General features: G+C 33.9%; 1 protein-coding gene across 1 annotated transcript in view; it reads left to right on the top strand.

Moving 5' to 3' along the window:
* The first annotated feature begins 277 nt into the window (after positions 1 to 277).
* The window catches only part of LOC100368649 (exportin-7-like), a 45,841-nt gene continuing 30,307 nt past the window's right edge, over positions 278 to 15,811 (top strand). Inside the window, exons 1-12 of the mRNA XM_085504515.1 lie at positions 278 to 346; positions 2,336 to 2,482; positions 7,082 to 7,175; positions 9,306 to 9,376; positions 9,529 to 9,624; positions 10,005 to 10,070; positions 12,369 to 12,473; positions 12,635 to 12,673; positions 12,985 to 13,111; positions 13,531 to 13,604; positions 14,102 to 14,221; positions 14,935 to 15,087. Of these exons, the coding sequence (XP_085360641.1) occupies positions 332 to 346; positions 2,336 to 2,482; positions 7,082 to 7,175; positions 9,306 to 9,376; positions 9,529 to 9,624; positions 10,005 to 10,070; positions 12,369 to 12,473; positions 12,635 to 12,673; positions 12,985 to 13,111; positions 13,531 to 13,604; positions 14,102 to 14,221; positions 14,935 to 15,087 (1,107 nt within the window). The 5' untranslated portion in view covers positions 278 to 331. The remainder of the gene's footprint in view (positions 347 to 2,335; positions 2,483 to 7,081; positions 7,176 to 9,305; positions 9,377 to 9,528; positions 9,625 to 10,004; positions 10,071 to 12,368; positions 12,474 to 12,634; positions 12,674 to 12,984; positions 13,112 to 13,530; positions 13,605 to 14,101; positions 14,222 to 14,934; positions 15,088 to 15,811) is intronic.

The following is a 15,811-nucleotide window of genomic DNA, read 5'->3' on the forward strand; positions in this document are numbered from 1 at the left end:
AATATTATATATATATTTTTATTATTACATGTTTTTGACTTTATTGTACTTTTTGTCAAGATCTCAAATGGGATACGATAGCAATAAAGAATTACTTACTTACTTACTTACTTACTTATATTTTTTTATATAATGATGCATGATCGTCTAATGTTACATATTAAGAAAGAATAGTCGCCACGACTATGCCCATCCACGGTTTCCGTAGCCTATAATGCGAAATACTCGTATTTCAAGTTGCGCTCTTGTAGTTGTTGATTCGAAACAAAAGTATATAAGAGTGGTGGCGCTGTTCACATGAGCGCCATGTCTGTTTAGAGACGAAAACAAGATGGCGGAAGATCAGGTAAGTGGCATCATTTCCAGCGTCACGTTTTCGCAACGCACTTTATCAGCTAAAATTGCTTACGTGCGACTTGCATTCCACGACTCGCAAAAGAAACTGCCAGTTGTATTAGTTAGAATTTGTTGAAAACTTCGGTTTCACTGTCGGATCATCATTACAGCATGACGTGACTAAAGTCGTATCGAAACTGCGTTTGTCATAGCAGTAGCACCATGTGTGCGTTTCACGCATTTGGTCTCCGATACTGCAATACATCGCTCTAAAATTACAAAAACAGCACTATACAACTAAGTATTTGTTTTTCGCACCACAAATATGGACGGAAATGTTGCATCGATCGAAACGTCTCCTTGGACGGACGGGCCGACGGCGTCGTCATCGTCGTCTTTGGTCTTAAGGCACTGCCCTGGTTGATGGTATAGGTTCCGCCCGGACTCGTGTTAATTTAAGGATAGTCAGAACGATGTCCAACTCAGCCATCGTAAAACACAATTTGACACTCTTCTGGACAGATGTCTACATTTCAACCCATTTTCCATATATTCTCTAAATAACAACAATATGTCACAAACCTTCATATTTATATATATTCAATTTCGAAATTCAAATTAAAACGAGAAGATTTTATTGGCCGATTGAATACAGTTATAAAAATGTGTCTGCTGTGAACACTAATTTTCCAATACACACTTGATGTGACTAAGTATCAGTTGCAACACATTTGGTTAATCTGTTTCAAACCTAGACTCTCAAATAATACTTCAACAACGCAATGTTGCTCCTGCCAAAACTATAAGTTCAGTGACCACAACAACCAAACAAACACTCCATAGCTACTCTAAATGATGTCCCCTGAATGATCCAGTCTGTACAGTATATTTTATTTGTATGGCTTCTATGTTAGAGCAAATTCTGATCTGGCAGTTCTGTGATTTTACAACAACATGTGTTCAATGCTAATTTATAATTGTATAAATAAATAAATATTTACAATATATAGTAAAACCAGTTTTCATAAAGCTGTGAACATTTTTTATGGGAATTTATAAAACATTCACCCCAGAAAAACACTCACATTATATGTTCAAATATAAAAGCTTTATATAAGTCCTTTGTCTTCCCCTCAACTATGGTCAAATTACATGAATCATTGATTCATCAGATTTGCTCAAAATGTTTCAAATTAATCGGTACAGTCATCTATAGAATGTTAAATTGCAAGACGTATTTATTTTTGTCTAGTGTGGAAACTGTCAGGATCATTGCATTGTGATTGGTCAAATGGTGTTCATTCAGGCATTGTGATTGGTCAAATGGTGTTCATTCAGGCATTGTGATTGGTCAAATGGTGTTCATTCAGGCATTGTGATTGGTCAAATGGTGTTCTTTCGTCATTTCCAATTAATAACAAGTTCAAGTATATTTTATATGAAATAAATGATGTGCTGTAAATTAATCGTTCAGACGTAGTCTTGAAACGAGGACTTGTGGGTTGACCTCCATACCTGCACGCTTCCCCATCTGTATCTTAGACTTGCCTAAACCAAAAACATGCAAAGTTCACAGACATTATACATCTTGTGATACATATGCATGTTTATTTGTTCCATGATCGATTGAAGACAACATTTTCAATTTAAGAACAGGATCATATATGGATGGTTCTAGTTTTGCATATACATGTGACATGTATTATTTTTCTGATTAAGTTAAAAACTTGCAGTAAATTTTTTTTTTGAATGTGGTTCATTGACTACCAGTAATCATGTTTAACCTTGATGTAACACATTATAAAATTGTTTGACGATGTGTTTCAAGATGGCCAAATGGTGGCCATTTTAATGTTAATAATGCATCAAAATCAAGCATTTCTGCCATTGGCTAGATCTTGCTTATACATAAACAACTATTGTTTAAACTTGGTATATACACTCAACATAACTGGGACATTTATGTCTTGTTTTTCATTAATCTTATTTTACTTTGCAGGAACTTGTCCAGTTAGAGGTGTTATGTAAGCAGCTATATACTACTGCCAATCCGAGTGAGCGCAATGAAGCAGAGAAAGCGTTGGTAAACTTTACCAATTCACCGGATTGTCTCAGTAAATGCCAGCTCCTTTTAGATCGAGGAAATGTAAGTGGCACTGTTTTTATTCTTTTTGTTTTACCATTCTTTTCACTGTACAGAGTGTAATTTTACTAAATGACATGCTCGGTAATATTTCACATTGTAGCCTGTCGTCTAAGGATTGCATTGTCTCTTGTGAGTCTTGTATGCAATTAAGTGGTTGTAATTCATGACGGTCACTAGATTTTTTGGAGTGTTAGTAAATATGGTAAATGTGAACAGGAAACGATTAATAGCAACCATCTCTCATATTGTCATTTTTGAAATTTTCATTTTGAGGTTTTCACTACAGTATATCTTGAAAAGGAAACTCAATTAATCGCATTCATCTAATAAAAAAAAAAATGACATGGCAGAGTTGACTATGACAATCACTGTGTTGTACACTGCTCTGTACATTGTACTTGCAGTAATGGATCACCATAAATACATGCAACCATTCGTATTGCCATTGCCAGCTGAAGGTCTCAACAGATAGCTGAAATGAATGAAATAAAAACTCAATTTGCAGCTGATGTGAAGTGTCTGCATCCTAATATTAAATTTAAGTGATTAAAAAAAAACAGTGTTATAACCGGACAAATCAGTAACAAAAACTAAACATCATCAGTTAAAATATTGACAACAAAATAAGACGGAATTACAAGAACAGTGTGTGGCATCATAATGTAGGATTTCCAGATTATCTGAATGGGTTGTAAAAACTCACTTGACAACATGCATTACTGTGATTGATGTATGGATACTAATATTTTGTGAACACTGATAGTCAATGATATCAAACTTAGGATACATGAATTGTTTCATTCCTCAACTTTTTGAAATTGATGATAGCACGATTTGTCTTACTGTTTCTAGATTAAATTATATATTATGTTGTCTCGAAACACTGAGAAATCTAGCATGTTTTATATGCAAATTAGATGTGCAATTTAGGCTAAAATAATAATGTTGAAGTTCTGATGGTTACCTTGGTAACAGGCTTATCAGTATTAAATAATTGTCTCATCAAGTCTTCAATGATTATATTGTTCAGTTCCTGTTTCAGCTGTTTGTACATTTCATTGGTCTATTCAGTTCACCATTCAAAATGAATAACCAAGAGCTTTTGTATATCAAGTGCTTTCATTTTGTCTTTTGCACTATAATTCAATTACCAAGAGAAATAATGTCAATGGAAAGTGATTTGACCCTGCTTATCCCGTAAATGTCATCATTATTGCCATGGCTGTCATGAATACAGATTTTATTTAATCATACTCACTCAGAAGTAAATAGTCGTGTACCTAATTGTGAAAAACAAAAACATATTATCTACTGACATGCACAATGATAAGAAAACAGGAATTTTATTTTTGCTGCTCAAATGCTTGTTTCTAAAATACTGAATGAATTGAACCTAAATTTAATAATGTGTTGAAAATGTATGAATAATTACTGATATGGCTGTTAGGTATTACAAGAAAATGATGAAAAAATGATTCAGAAAGGAATGTATCAAGAAATTATTTTCATCTTCATCAATTTTATTTCTGTGTACTGTACATAAGAATACCTGACTTGACATCATAATATTACACGATTTTATGAATTTTAGATGATTTAATTTAAAAAAAATATATACAAAATTGAAAGGTGACAAAATTATAAGAGTTTGAAGATTGGTAATTGTGTTTTGTTTGAGAAAAGATTCATTGTACTTTATGACATCACTCTATTAATAACAATGAGTGTCTGCTCTATTTTTAGTAAAAATAAAATCAATAAAACAAACACTGAATAGAAAATAATTTGTCCCTGTATATGAATTCTTCTTTGTGGTCAGTGACCCCAATAAACAAGATCACATTTCATACAAAATAGTTTCACAGATTATTAGCTAGACAGTATGGTAAATTATTTGAATTACATCACTTGAATATCTGTATTAATATGTGTATTTAACTTTTTCAGTATATAAATATAGTCATATTGGATTAGGTGTCAGTTCTATCATAACAATAGGGTCGACCTTATTGGATTAGGTGTCAGTTCTGTCATAACAATAGGGTCGACCTTATTAGATTAGGTGTCAGTTCTACAATAACAATAGGATTGACCATATTGGATTAGGTGTAAGTTCTATCATAACAATAGGGTCGACCTTATTGGATTAGGTGTCAGTTCTATCATAACACTAGGGTCGACCTATTGGATTAGGTGTCAGTTCTATCATAACAATAGGGTCGACCTTATTGGATTAGGTGTCAGTTCTACAATAACAATAGGGTCGACCTTATTGGATTAGGTGTCAGTTCTACAATAACAATAGGGTCGACCTTATTGGATTAGGTGTCAGTTCAACAATAACAATAGGGTCGACCTTATTGGATTAGGTGTCAGTTCTACAATAACAATAGGGTCGACCATATTGGATTAGGTGTCAGTTCTACAATAACAATAGGGTCGACCATATTGGATTAGGTGTCAGTTCTACAATAACAATAGGGTCGACCATATTGGATTAGGTGTCAGTTCTACAATAACAATAGGGTCGACCATATTGGATTAGGTGTCAGTTCTACAATAACAATAGGGTTGACCATATTGGATTAGGTGTCAGTTCTACAATAACAATAGGGTCGACCATATTGGATTAGGTGTCAGTTCTACAATAACAATAGGGTCGACCATATTGGATTAGGTGTCAGTTCTATAAGAACAATAGGGTTGACCATAGTGGATTAGGTGTCAGTTCTACAATAACAATAGGGTCTGCCATAGTGGATTAGGTGTCAGTTCTACAATAACAATAGGGTCGACCATATTGGATTAGGTGTCAGTTCTACAATAACAATAAGGTCGACCTTATTGCATTAGGTGTCAGTTCTACAAGAACAATAGGGTTGACCATATTGGATTAGGTGTCAGTTATATCATAACAATAGGGCTGACCATATTGGATTAGGTGTCAGTTCTTTCATAACAATAGGGCTGGTCATATTTGATTAGGTGTCAGTCCTGTCGTAACAATAGGGCTTGCCATATTGGATTAGGTGTCAGTTCTATCATAACAATAGGGCTGGCCATATTGGATTAGGTGTCAGTTCTATCATAACAATAGGGCTGACCATATTGGATTAGATGTCAGTTCTATCATAACAGTAGGGCTGGCCATATTGGATTAGATGTCAGTTCTATCATAACAATAGGGCTGACCATATTGGATTAGATGTCAGTTCTATCATAACAATAGGGCTGGTCATATTTGATTAGGTGTCAGTCCTGTCATAACAATAGGGCTTGCCATATTGGATTAGGTGTCAGTTCTATCATAACAATAGGGCTGGCCATATTGGATTAGATGTCAGTTCTATCATAACAATAGGGCTGACCATATTGGATTAGATGTCAGTTCTATCATAACAATAGGGCTGGTCATATTTGATTAGGTGTCAGTCCTGTCATAACAATAGGGCTTGCCATATTGGATTAGGTGTCAGTTCTATCATAACAATAGGGCTGGCCATATTGGATTAGGTGTCAGTCCTGTCATAACAATAGGGCTTGCCATATTGGATTAGGTGTCAGTTCTATCATAACAATAGGGCTGGCCATATTGGATTAGGTGTCAGTTCTATCATAACAATAGGGCTGGCCATATTGGAATAGAATAGGTATCAGTCTTATTCGATGTAAGCCAATTTCACATCACATCACAATTTGCAAATCTAATTATTAGAACCTTATATACTCATATGTATAAATAATTGTTTTTAGTCCGAAAATGGGGACTTATGATTCAGTCTCCGTCCGTCCGTCCATCCATCTGTCTGGAGTCATATCTCAGAATCCCTTGGACCGATTCCGTTCATTCTTTGCATGTGTCTAGTACTTTATGTGGGACATATGCACATGCAGTGGTTTAGCGATTTGATTCAAAATGGCTGACTGGCAGCCATCTTGTTTTTTGAAAATGTTGTATTTTGGACATGCTTTGTCAGTTTTCATTCAAACATGGTACATAGATTATACATGTTAGGATACATGTCCATGATGATTTATTTCACAATTGGATCAAAGATGGTCGACTGGCAGCCATCTTGTTTTTTGTTTTTTATGTGGTATCTTGAACATGCTCTGTCAGTTTTCATTCAAATTTATACATGTTAGGATTCATGTCCATGACAATTTGTTTCAAAATCTGGTCAAGGATGGCTGATTGACAGCCATCTGACTTTTTGGCCTTACTACTATATTTTCACAATTTATGTACCATTTTCATTCGTATTTGGCACATACATCATACATATCAGTGTGTTTCATACTCAGATCAAAGATGGCTGAATAACGGCTGTTTTTATTTTTGGCCATATTACTATGACACGAAACACATGTTTTGATGTAAATAAACAATCTGTTGTATATGCCACTTGGAACTCAAGTTTCAAGAACACGCTTGTGACAACCCCTCCGCTTTGATATGACGAGCACAAAGAGAACTTTCAACAATTTAACGGGGACTGTGTCATTTTCAATGACTTGTCATTATTGATGTTCTTATTCTATTATTGTTGTATGTGCATATCTTTGATTCACTGTATGTTTTTTCTACATGATACGCAGTCACCGTACTCTCAGCTACTAGCAGCGTCATCATTAACCAAACTCATTTCTAGAAATACTGGGTCATTACCACTAGAACAGAGGATAGATATACGTGAGTTCATTTATTATTCTGTTTTGCATGCTTTCCTGCATTTTTGTCTTTTTGACTCCCATGTGCGAAGCACATAATGGGAGTCTTTGCAGTTAGTGTGTATGTGTGTCCGACTGTTCCACTGCTATCTCAAGAACCATACATCGGTTTTTGATGTAACTTGGTGCATAGATGCTCTGGGCCAATGCGCAGATTTGATTAGGTTTTGGTAAAAATCCATACTTGTTAATTACCTAATTTGCATGATAATTAGCTAATTTTTAGCTGTTCCATGGTTGTTCCACTGATATCTAAACAACCACTCATTGGATTTTGATGAAACTTTGTACATACATGCTCTGAACTAATGCTAGGTTTTAATTAGTTTTTGGTAATAATCCGTGGATACTAATTACCTAATTTGCATAATGATTGATCAATTTTCGTTTTTTCCACTGATATCTCAAGTACTAATCATCACATTTCAATGAAACTTGGTACATAGATGTCATATGACAGTGCACAGACCTGATAGTTTTTATGGTAATATCAGTACATATTAATTACCTAATTTGCATAATTAATTATTTTTCAGCATTTGATATACATTTTTTGTAAGTAGTGAGCATTACATTTCAATGAAACTTGGTACTTACATACTCAAGGACTATGCAGAGATTGATTGTTTCCGATAAATATGTGTGCATATTAATCATCTAATTTGCATAATTAGTTAATTTTCAGCTTTTCCACGGGTATCTCAAGTACTAATCATCGCATTTCAATGAAACTTGGTACATAGATCCTTTAGGACTATGCAGAGACCTGATTAGTTTTAGGGTAAATAATTGTGCATATTAATTACCTAATTTGCATAATTAATTTTCAGCTTTTCTACTAATATCTAAAGTACTAATCATCACATTTCAATGAATCTAGAATTATGCAGACCCAATTAGTTTCCGGTAAATATTTGTGCATATTAACCACCTAATCACCTCAGGTACTAAACATAACATATCAATGAATGTACACGGATGCTGTAGGACAATAGACAGACCTGGATAATTGTGGGTTAAAATCTGTACATATCAATTACCTAATTTGCATAATTAACCAATTTTAAGCTTTCACACTGATATCTAAAGTACTAATTATTCCATTTCAATGAAACTTAGTACATAGATGCTCTAGGACAATGTAAAAACCTAATTAGTTTGGGTAAAAATCTGTTCATATTAATTCCCTAATAAGCATAATAATTCATAATTTTTTGGTTCTAACCACATTTCAATTAAACTTGGAAACATAGATTTTCTGTTACATTGCGCAGACCTCATTAGTTTTACACTCAAATCTGTTCATATTAATTTTCTGATTTGCATAATTAGTTTTCAGCTAATTATTTTCGAATTATATTTAATGTGTCTCCAATACTCTCAGCACATGGGAGTTTCTTTCTAAGCTTTCTTTGATTTATTTCATGTATTACTGAGCTAATATCATGTTTGTGGTACCTAACAATTAAACACATGGTAATGTGTAACGTCAAATGGAATACATTTATAGCATGTAAATACCTCGGCAATGAATTTTTGTTTTTACAACTTCCAATTGTTATTCATCAAAATCAAGCATTTCAGCCATTCCGAACCCAGACTTCGATTATACATGTATATGGACAACTATTGTACATCTTGGTACATACAATGAACATCTATGTAAACAGGACCATGATGTTTTTCAAAATGGCCGAATACAAATGCTGCTCTAGAGCTACATGTATGACATACATTGAATGATCGTAAGCAAAATTTACAACTACAAGACATGAAAAGAAAGTAGAAATACTCTTATGTAATTTGTTTTTGTTTTCAAAATTACTGTCTCATTTCAGTTTTGTTCTTTTAGAAGTATATCTTTAATAGAACATGTACATAAACCAACAATTCTATCTGTTGTATGCAGCACCCTTAAAATATGTTTTCTTTTGACCATAGACCATCATCTGGCATTTGTATCAATTAATTAATTAATTGAGCTAATAATATGTTAAATTATGCAGTTTTAACTAAAATCATACAGCATTGATTGAGTTGCGCTAAGCTGGAAACATATTGAAATAGTGTTTGTGTATCTTTCTAATTTCAGGAAATTACATTTTAAGTTATCTTGCCAGCAGACCTAAATTACCGACATATGTTACGCAAGCATTAATACAGGTACGTCATCTATCACATTGCAAAGCTTTCATTAAAGATTATGTAAAATCTGTTAATTGTACTATAACTTAAAATTATCTTTTGCCTCTAAAGTCACCGTGGTTACCGTTACCATGTTTATCGTCATTAACGTTTCTTGTCACTCTTAACAGCTCTTTTCACGCACTACCAAATTAGGATGGTTCGACTCACAGAAGGATAACTGGGTCTTCCGAAATGTTGTAGATGATGTGACACAGTTTTTACAGGTAAGAAGTCAAAGTTCAAATGTCAAATTTCATCATTTTGCTAATAATCATTTTACTTTTAAAAAGTAAAATATATAAATGTACTAATTGAGAAGGTACAAACTCTCCTTTGTCACATTCAAGTACTGTGGAATACTTTATTTTCGCTGGAATTAATTTTCGCTGAAAAGGCTTTTTGGACGTTTTGTATGGAATATATTTTCACTGATTTTTGATGAGTTTATATATAAATATAGGAAAAAAATGTATATTCGCTGGATTTTATTTTCACGGAATCATCCTTTCAGCGAAAATAGCGAAAATAAATTCCAAGCGAAGATAAAGTATTCTACAGTATCCTCTCTTTGTGAAAGTTAATAACACATCTTTGTTGTTTGCAGGGCTCTGTGGAGCACTGTATGATTGGAGTACAGATACTTTCACAACTCACGGCAGAGATGAACCAAGTAAGTTTATACCATTTTCTTTTCTGTTGATATTCCATCCTTATTGTTGGCGATCCGCTCGGATTGCCCTTATAATCACTTTTGTCGTTTTGTGTGTGTGTCTGTGTGTGTGATTTTCAGTGTTTTCACGTATGATTTCTTCTGTTATTTTTTTTGGCTTGGCCGATTTCTTTCAAACTTGGCAGGCAGGTAGGTCACATCTTCACCCGAGTTATTAGGAAAAATCTGAAATTTTTTTTTGGCCCATTGTTGCCATAGCAACAGCCAAAAAACTGATTTTTGGATAGCTTCGCTCCAAATGTATCTCCTCCTACAAATTTAGGATAAAACACTTCAGACATAGCTCATTCTACTCAGCTTGAGTGTGGGCACAAAGTTACTATTTGAATTTTTGATATCTTTTTTCATTACCGAGAAATTTGATCCCAAATTTGGGGTAACGTTTCACCAGCTTTTAACTCCTTTGTAATTTTTTGGCTCGGCTGATCTTGTTCATACTTCACAGGTAGGTCGTACCGTCACTAATTGGAAAAAAATCCTGGCCCACCACTGCCATGGCTACATTCAAAAACTGAGTTTTGAATACTTTCGCCCCAAATGTATTACCTCCTACCAGTTTTGTAATAGCAGTGTTCAAATGATCATGCTTTTTATTTTGGCTACGTTGCACACTGGTAAGAGATCACCGGCGCCAACATTGTTACACTGTATCAACATAATCCCAACGCAACTTTGAACTTTGAACTGGACCAATCATGTTCCTACATGCAACCTGTAACATATCATACACGTATGAATTTTTAAGATTCAATATGGCTGACTGGTAGCCATTTTAATTGTAGTTATGCTTGGATGGATTTGATTCAATATGGCTAACTGGCAGCCATTTTAGTTGTTGGTATGCTTGGATGAATTTCTTGTTCAATATTGCTGACTAGCAGCCATTTTAGTTGTAGGTATGCATGGATGAATTTCTGATTCAATACGGCTGACTAGCAGCCTTTTTAGTTGTAGGTATGCTTGAATGAATTTTTGATTCAATATGGCTGACTAGCAGCCATTTTAGTTGTAGGTATGCTTGGATGAATTTCTGATTCAATACGGCTGACTAGCAGCCTTTTTAGTTGTAGGTATGCTTGGATGAATTTCTGATTCAGTATGGCTGACGAGCAGCCATTTTAGTTGTAGGTATGCTTGGATGAATTTCTGATTCAATACGGCTGACTAGCAGCCTTTTTAGTTGTAGGTATGCTTGGATGAATTTTTGATTCAATATGGCTGACTAGCAGCCATTTTAGTTGTAGGTATGCTTGGATGAATTTTTGATTCAATATGGCTGACTAGCAGCCATTTTAGTTGTAGGTATGCTTGGATGGAATTCTGATTCAATATGGCTGACTAGCAGCCATTTTAGTTGTAGGTATGCTTGAATGGAATTCTGATTCAATACGGCTGACTAGCAGCCTTTTTAGTTGTAGGTATGCTTGGATGAATTTCTGATTCAATATGGCTGACTAGCAGCCATTTTAGTTGTAGGTATGCTTGGATGGAATTCTGATTCAATATGGCTGACTAGCAGCCATTTTAGTTGTTCGTATGTTTGGATGAATTTCTGATTCAATATGGCTGACTAGCAGCCATTTTAGTTGTAAGTATGCTTGGATGAATTTCTGATTCAATATGGCTGACTAGCAGCCATTTTAGTTTTAGGCGTGCTTGGATGAATTTCTGATTCAATATGGCTGACCAGCAGCCATTTTAGTTTTAGGTGTGCTTGGATGAATTTCTGATTCAATATGGCTGACTAGCAGCCATTTTAGTTGTAGGTATGCTTGGATGGAATTCTGATTCAATACGGCTGACTAACAGCCATTTTAGTTGTTGGTATGCTTGGATGAATTTCTGATTCAATATGGCTGACTAGCAGCCATTTTAGTTGTAGGTATGCTTGGATGAATTTCTGATTCAATATGGCTGACCAGCAGCCATTTTAGTTTTAGGTGTGCTTGGATGAATTTCTGATTCAATATGGCTGACTAGCAGCCATTTTAGTTGAAGGTGTGCTTGGATGAATTTACATTAGAATATAACAAGACACTAATGCATGTAATTCTATTTTAAGATGTGATTTAACCAAACTAGCTTCCTTTTTCAAGAGCCATATTACTCAGGTGTCTTGACTGAATGCATATACCTTGAGTAAATACTTATCACAAAACTTGCACATCTTCACATATACTACTGTTGCAGTAATCTTACAGTACTGAGACTTGTGTTGTGACTTATTTTATTTTGTAGGCTGATTCAACAAGACCACTGACCAAACATAGGAAAGTAGCTTCTTCCTTCCGAGATTCTTCTTTATTTGAAATTTTCACTTTATCCTGTAGTTTACTGAGGCAGGTATGAGACACTAATTATATTGATATTTCAATATTTCAGTTATTGCAGTAAAAATTCATTTATATTCGTTTTTTTCTAATCATGTTCGGGCACTAGTCTTTTACGTTGATAAATTTGACATGGACATCATCAGCTCACTGAATGGTTAATTTTAATTACAGGCACAAAATAAGAATTTAGACTTTGGAGACGAAAGCCAGGTAAATATTATTCTCACTTCTATATTTTTATTGTTCAACTTTTGTTGTTTTGGCTAGGATTAAACCCCATGAAACTGTTTACACCAAATTTATTTCTATTTCACTGATTCAGTTTTCTGTGAGAAATGCAAAATATATGTAATGTCTACATACTGTGTCAAAGTAGAGTGAAATGACATAATTGAAATGTTACTATGCCCTATATGGATTGGTACTTACTCTAGCATCATATTATTGTCCTCTTATAATGCCATAATAGACAGCCCTCCAATCCTTGTCTTCCTTGATTAATCGTACATTGCGTCTTATAGCATGGATTGATGACGCAACTATTGAGACTGGCCTATAATTGTCTAACGTTTGATTTCATTGGTACGTCAACGGACGAGTCATCAGATGATATCATTACAGTACAAATACCCACTGCCTGGAGATCAGGTAAATCAAATCAAAGGTCATCTTGTGATTTGAAGAGGATTCTGTCTGCGTTGAGTTACCTCATGTCTAGTTTGAGAATATACTCGCATACAAACACAAGAACTCATTTCCTGAACATAAAAAATAAGATTACTGTTTTAATAACTAAAAATGAAGAGTTCGTGCAAAAATTAAATTTTTGTATTTTATTACCGAAGCCAGTATCCAGCATTTTTATCAAAAAATTAATTTGGATCATAAACTGGTGTGTGTTATATTCATCAAGTTAATGGTCTCCTTGTCCCTTTCGGAATGGTCATGTGATCATATTGATGATTTGACTTCAAGAATATTTGTTGTTAACACATAGATAATTATAAACTGAGTACAGGAAGATTTGAAAATAAATCACAGTTAAATTATTTTTGTTTTTTTGACAGCTTTTTTAGACTTCACCAATGTGCAGTTGTTCTTTGATTTATATCACACTCTTCCACACACGCTTTCACCTTTGGTAAGTGTAATCTATTTTGTAAAACTCTAACTGGTGTCAGTCGTTTCAAAATTATGCTACTAAGCTCTGTTATGTGTATTCTAATCTGTATCATAAAATTGGTTGTGTTTAACTATGCTTTAACGCCAAAATCAACTTTAGGCACCGTCCACAAAATAGTTTCATTTATGAAATGTTGTGAAAAATTCAAATTTTTTTTATCACAATCTACCGATAGAAGCAATGTCACATTTTGTCTGTTTGGTCCAAAATTAAGATTGTACTCAGTGAAAATTATAGAAAATGTGAACAAATTTACCCCAATTTAAGCGGGAAACAAATTTGGTGCTCTAAGGATTAAAATAGAAATTCTGAAGATTTATTAAGTAGTAATTGTGAATATTGTTTTTGAAGCCTTCAAGGACACCATACTTTTTTAGCCATTTTCATTTTTTCAATATTTACTAATAATTCAAAGTTTCATAAGAAATGTTGTCATAATTGTTTTTTTTTTACAGGCCATATCGTGTATAGTGCAAATAGCTTCTGTGAGGCGGTCTTTGTTTAATAATGCAGAAAGGGGTACATTTCTTACGCATCTTGTAAATGGAGTCAAAAGAATATTAGCAAACCCACAGGTAGGTCTTATTCTTTGTATGCAAGACGTGATGTTATTTACCATAGAAACAATCTGAATAGGCAGCCATCTTGGCAGACTGGATACAATAGTATGGCGGGATATTAGCACTAGATTTGCTGTTCAGTGCCAAAATTATTCTTACATACATGTAGCTTGTATGCATATCAGAGAAAACAAATTACAATTGATACCCAGTTTAGTGCCCTCAAACAGTGTTTATTAAAAAACAAATAAATTGAGGTCTTCTGGCATCTGTGTCTGTATAATATGATATAAAAGAACAAAACAATTAATGACTTTAATTATTAAAACATAAAATTCATGTTATTTGCATATCTCTGTTTGCCAAGTAAGCCCAGATCCAACTGGGCATGTGCCAACTTTTGTGTGGTATTGAAAGCTAAACCCGATGGCCATTGAAATTACTGGTGTGCCAGAATTTTTTCAATTTTATGTACATATCCAGCACTAGCTGTTATAGAAAACCATGTGATATCTTAACTGATGTTACTGATTCATGAAATTTTATCACCTGAGCTAAATTCTACTGCCAAAGTTATGATTCACAGTAATAATTTCTAGTATTACTGATTTCTAGTATTTTCTTGTGTCAATTTATATATATATATATATATATAATATTTTACTGATTCACTATAGAGTAAATACGGTATCAAAACTTGTTTCTTCAATTATAATTTTTTTTTTCAGGGTTTGACAGATGCCAATAATTATCATGAATTTTGTCGTCTTCTTGCGAGGTTGAAATCCAACTATCAACTTGGAGAACTCGTAAAGGTTGACAACTATCCAGAGGTCATCTCGCTCATTGCAAAATTCACTGTCAGTAGTTTGCAGGTTCACGTAAGTCGATCTAATGATTGTTAAATCAATTTTCAATTGTGATTGCTAGCATTTGATCAGAACTATTTGTGATAGAAGATGAAATTACAGTGGTAAACTGGCTTCCTTGTGCATTCACACATATTAGCTAGATTTTGTAAATTATTTACTCTAAATTGTGCAGAAAGTGGAAGCCAACAATTCAATTTCTCATTGATAAAATATTTTGGTTGTCTAAATCAGATACTGAATATGAATATGAATCTACAAATTTAAATTTGATAGGGTACTCCACTGAATCAGATCCTGAATTTGAATATGAATCTACAAATTTAAATTTGATAGGGTACTCCGCTGAATCAGATACTGAGTATGAATAGGAATCTACAAATTTAAATTTGATAGGGTACTCCACTGAATCAGATACTGAGTATGAATATGAATCTACAAATTTAAATGTGATAGGGTACTCCACTGAATCAGATCCTGAATGTGAATATGAATCCACAAATTTAAATTTGATAGGGTACTGTAAAATGACTAGTTTTCACTGGGTTTAAATTTCACTGATTTACCATTTCAGGCATATTCAGTGGGTTTTAAATTCACGGTTTCGTCATTTAGATAATGTGTTCTATGCTAAATTTTACATATTCACTGGGTTTTAATTTAGCGCATTTTCCAGTCAGCGAAATAAGCTAAATTAAAACCCAGTGAATAATTACCCCTTTTACAGTACTCCACT

The sequence above is a fragment of the Saccoglossus kowalevskii genome, chromosome 10 (genome assembly GCF_978046115.1).
Source record: "Saccoglossus kowalevskii chromosome 10, keSacKowa6.1, whole genome shotgun sequence".
Classification (NCBI taxonomy): Eukaryota; Metazoa; Hemichordata; class Enteropneusta; family Harrimaniidae; genus Saccoglossus; species Saccoglossus kowalevskii.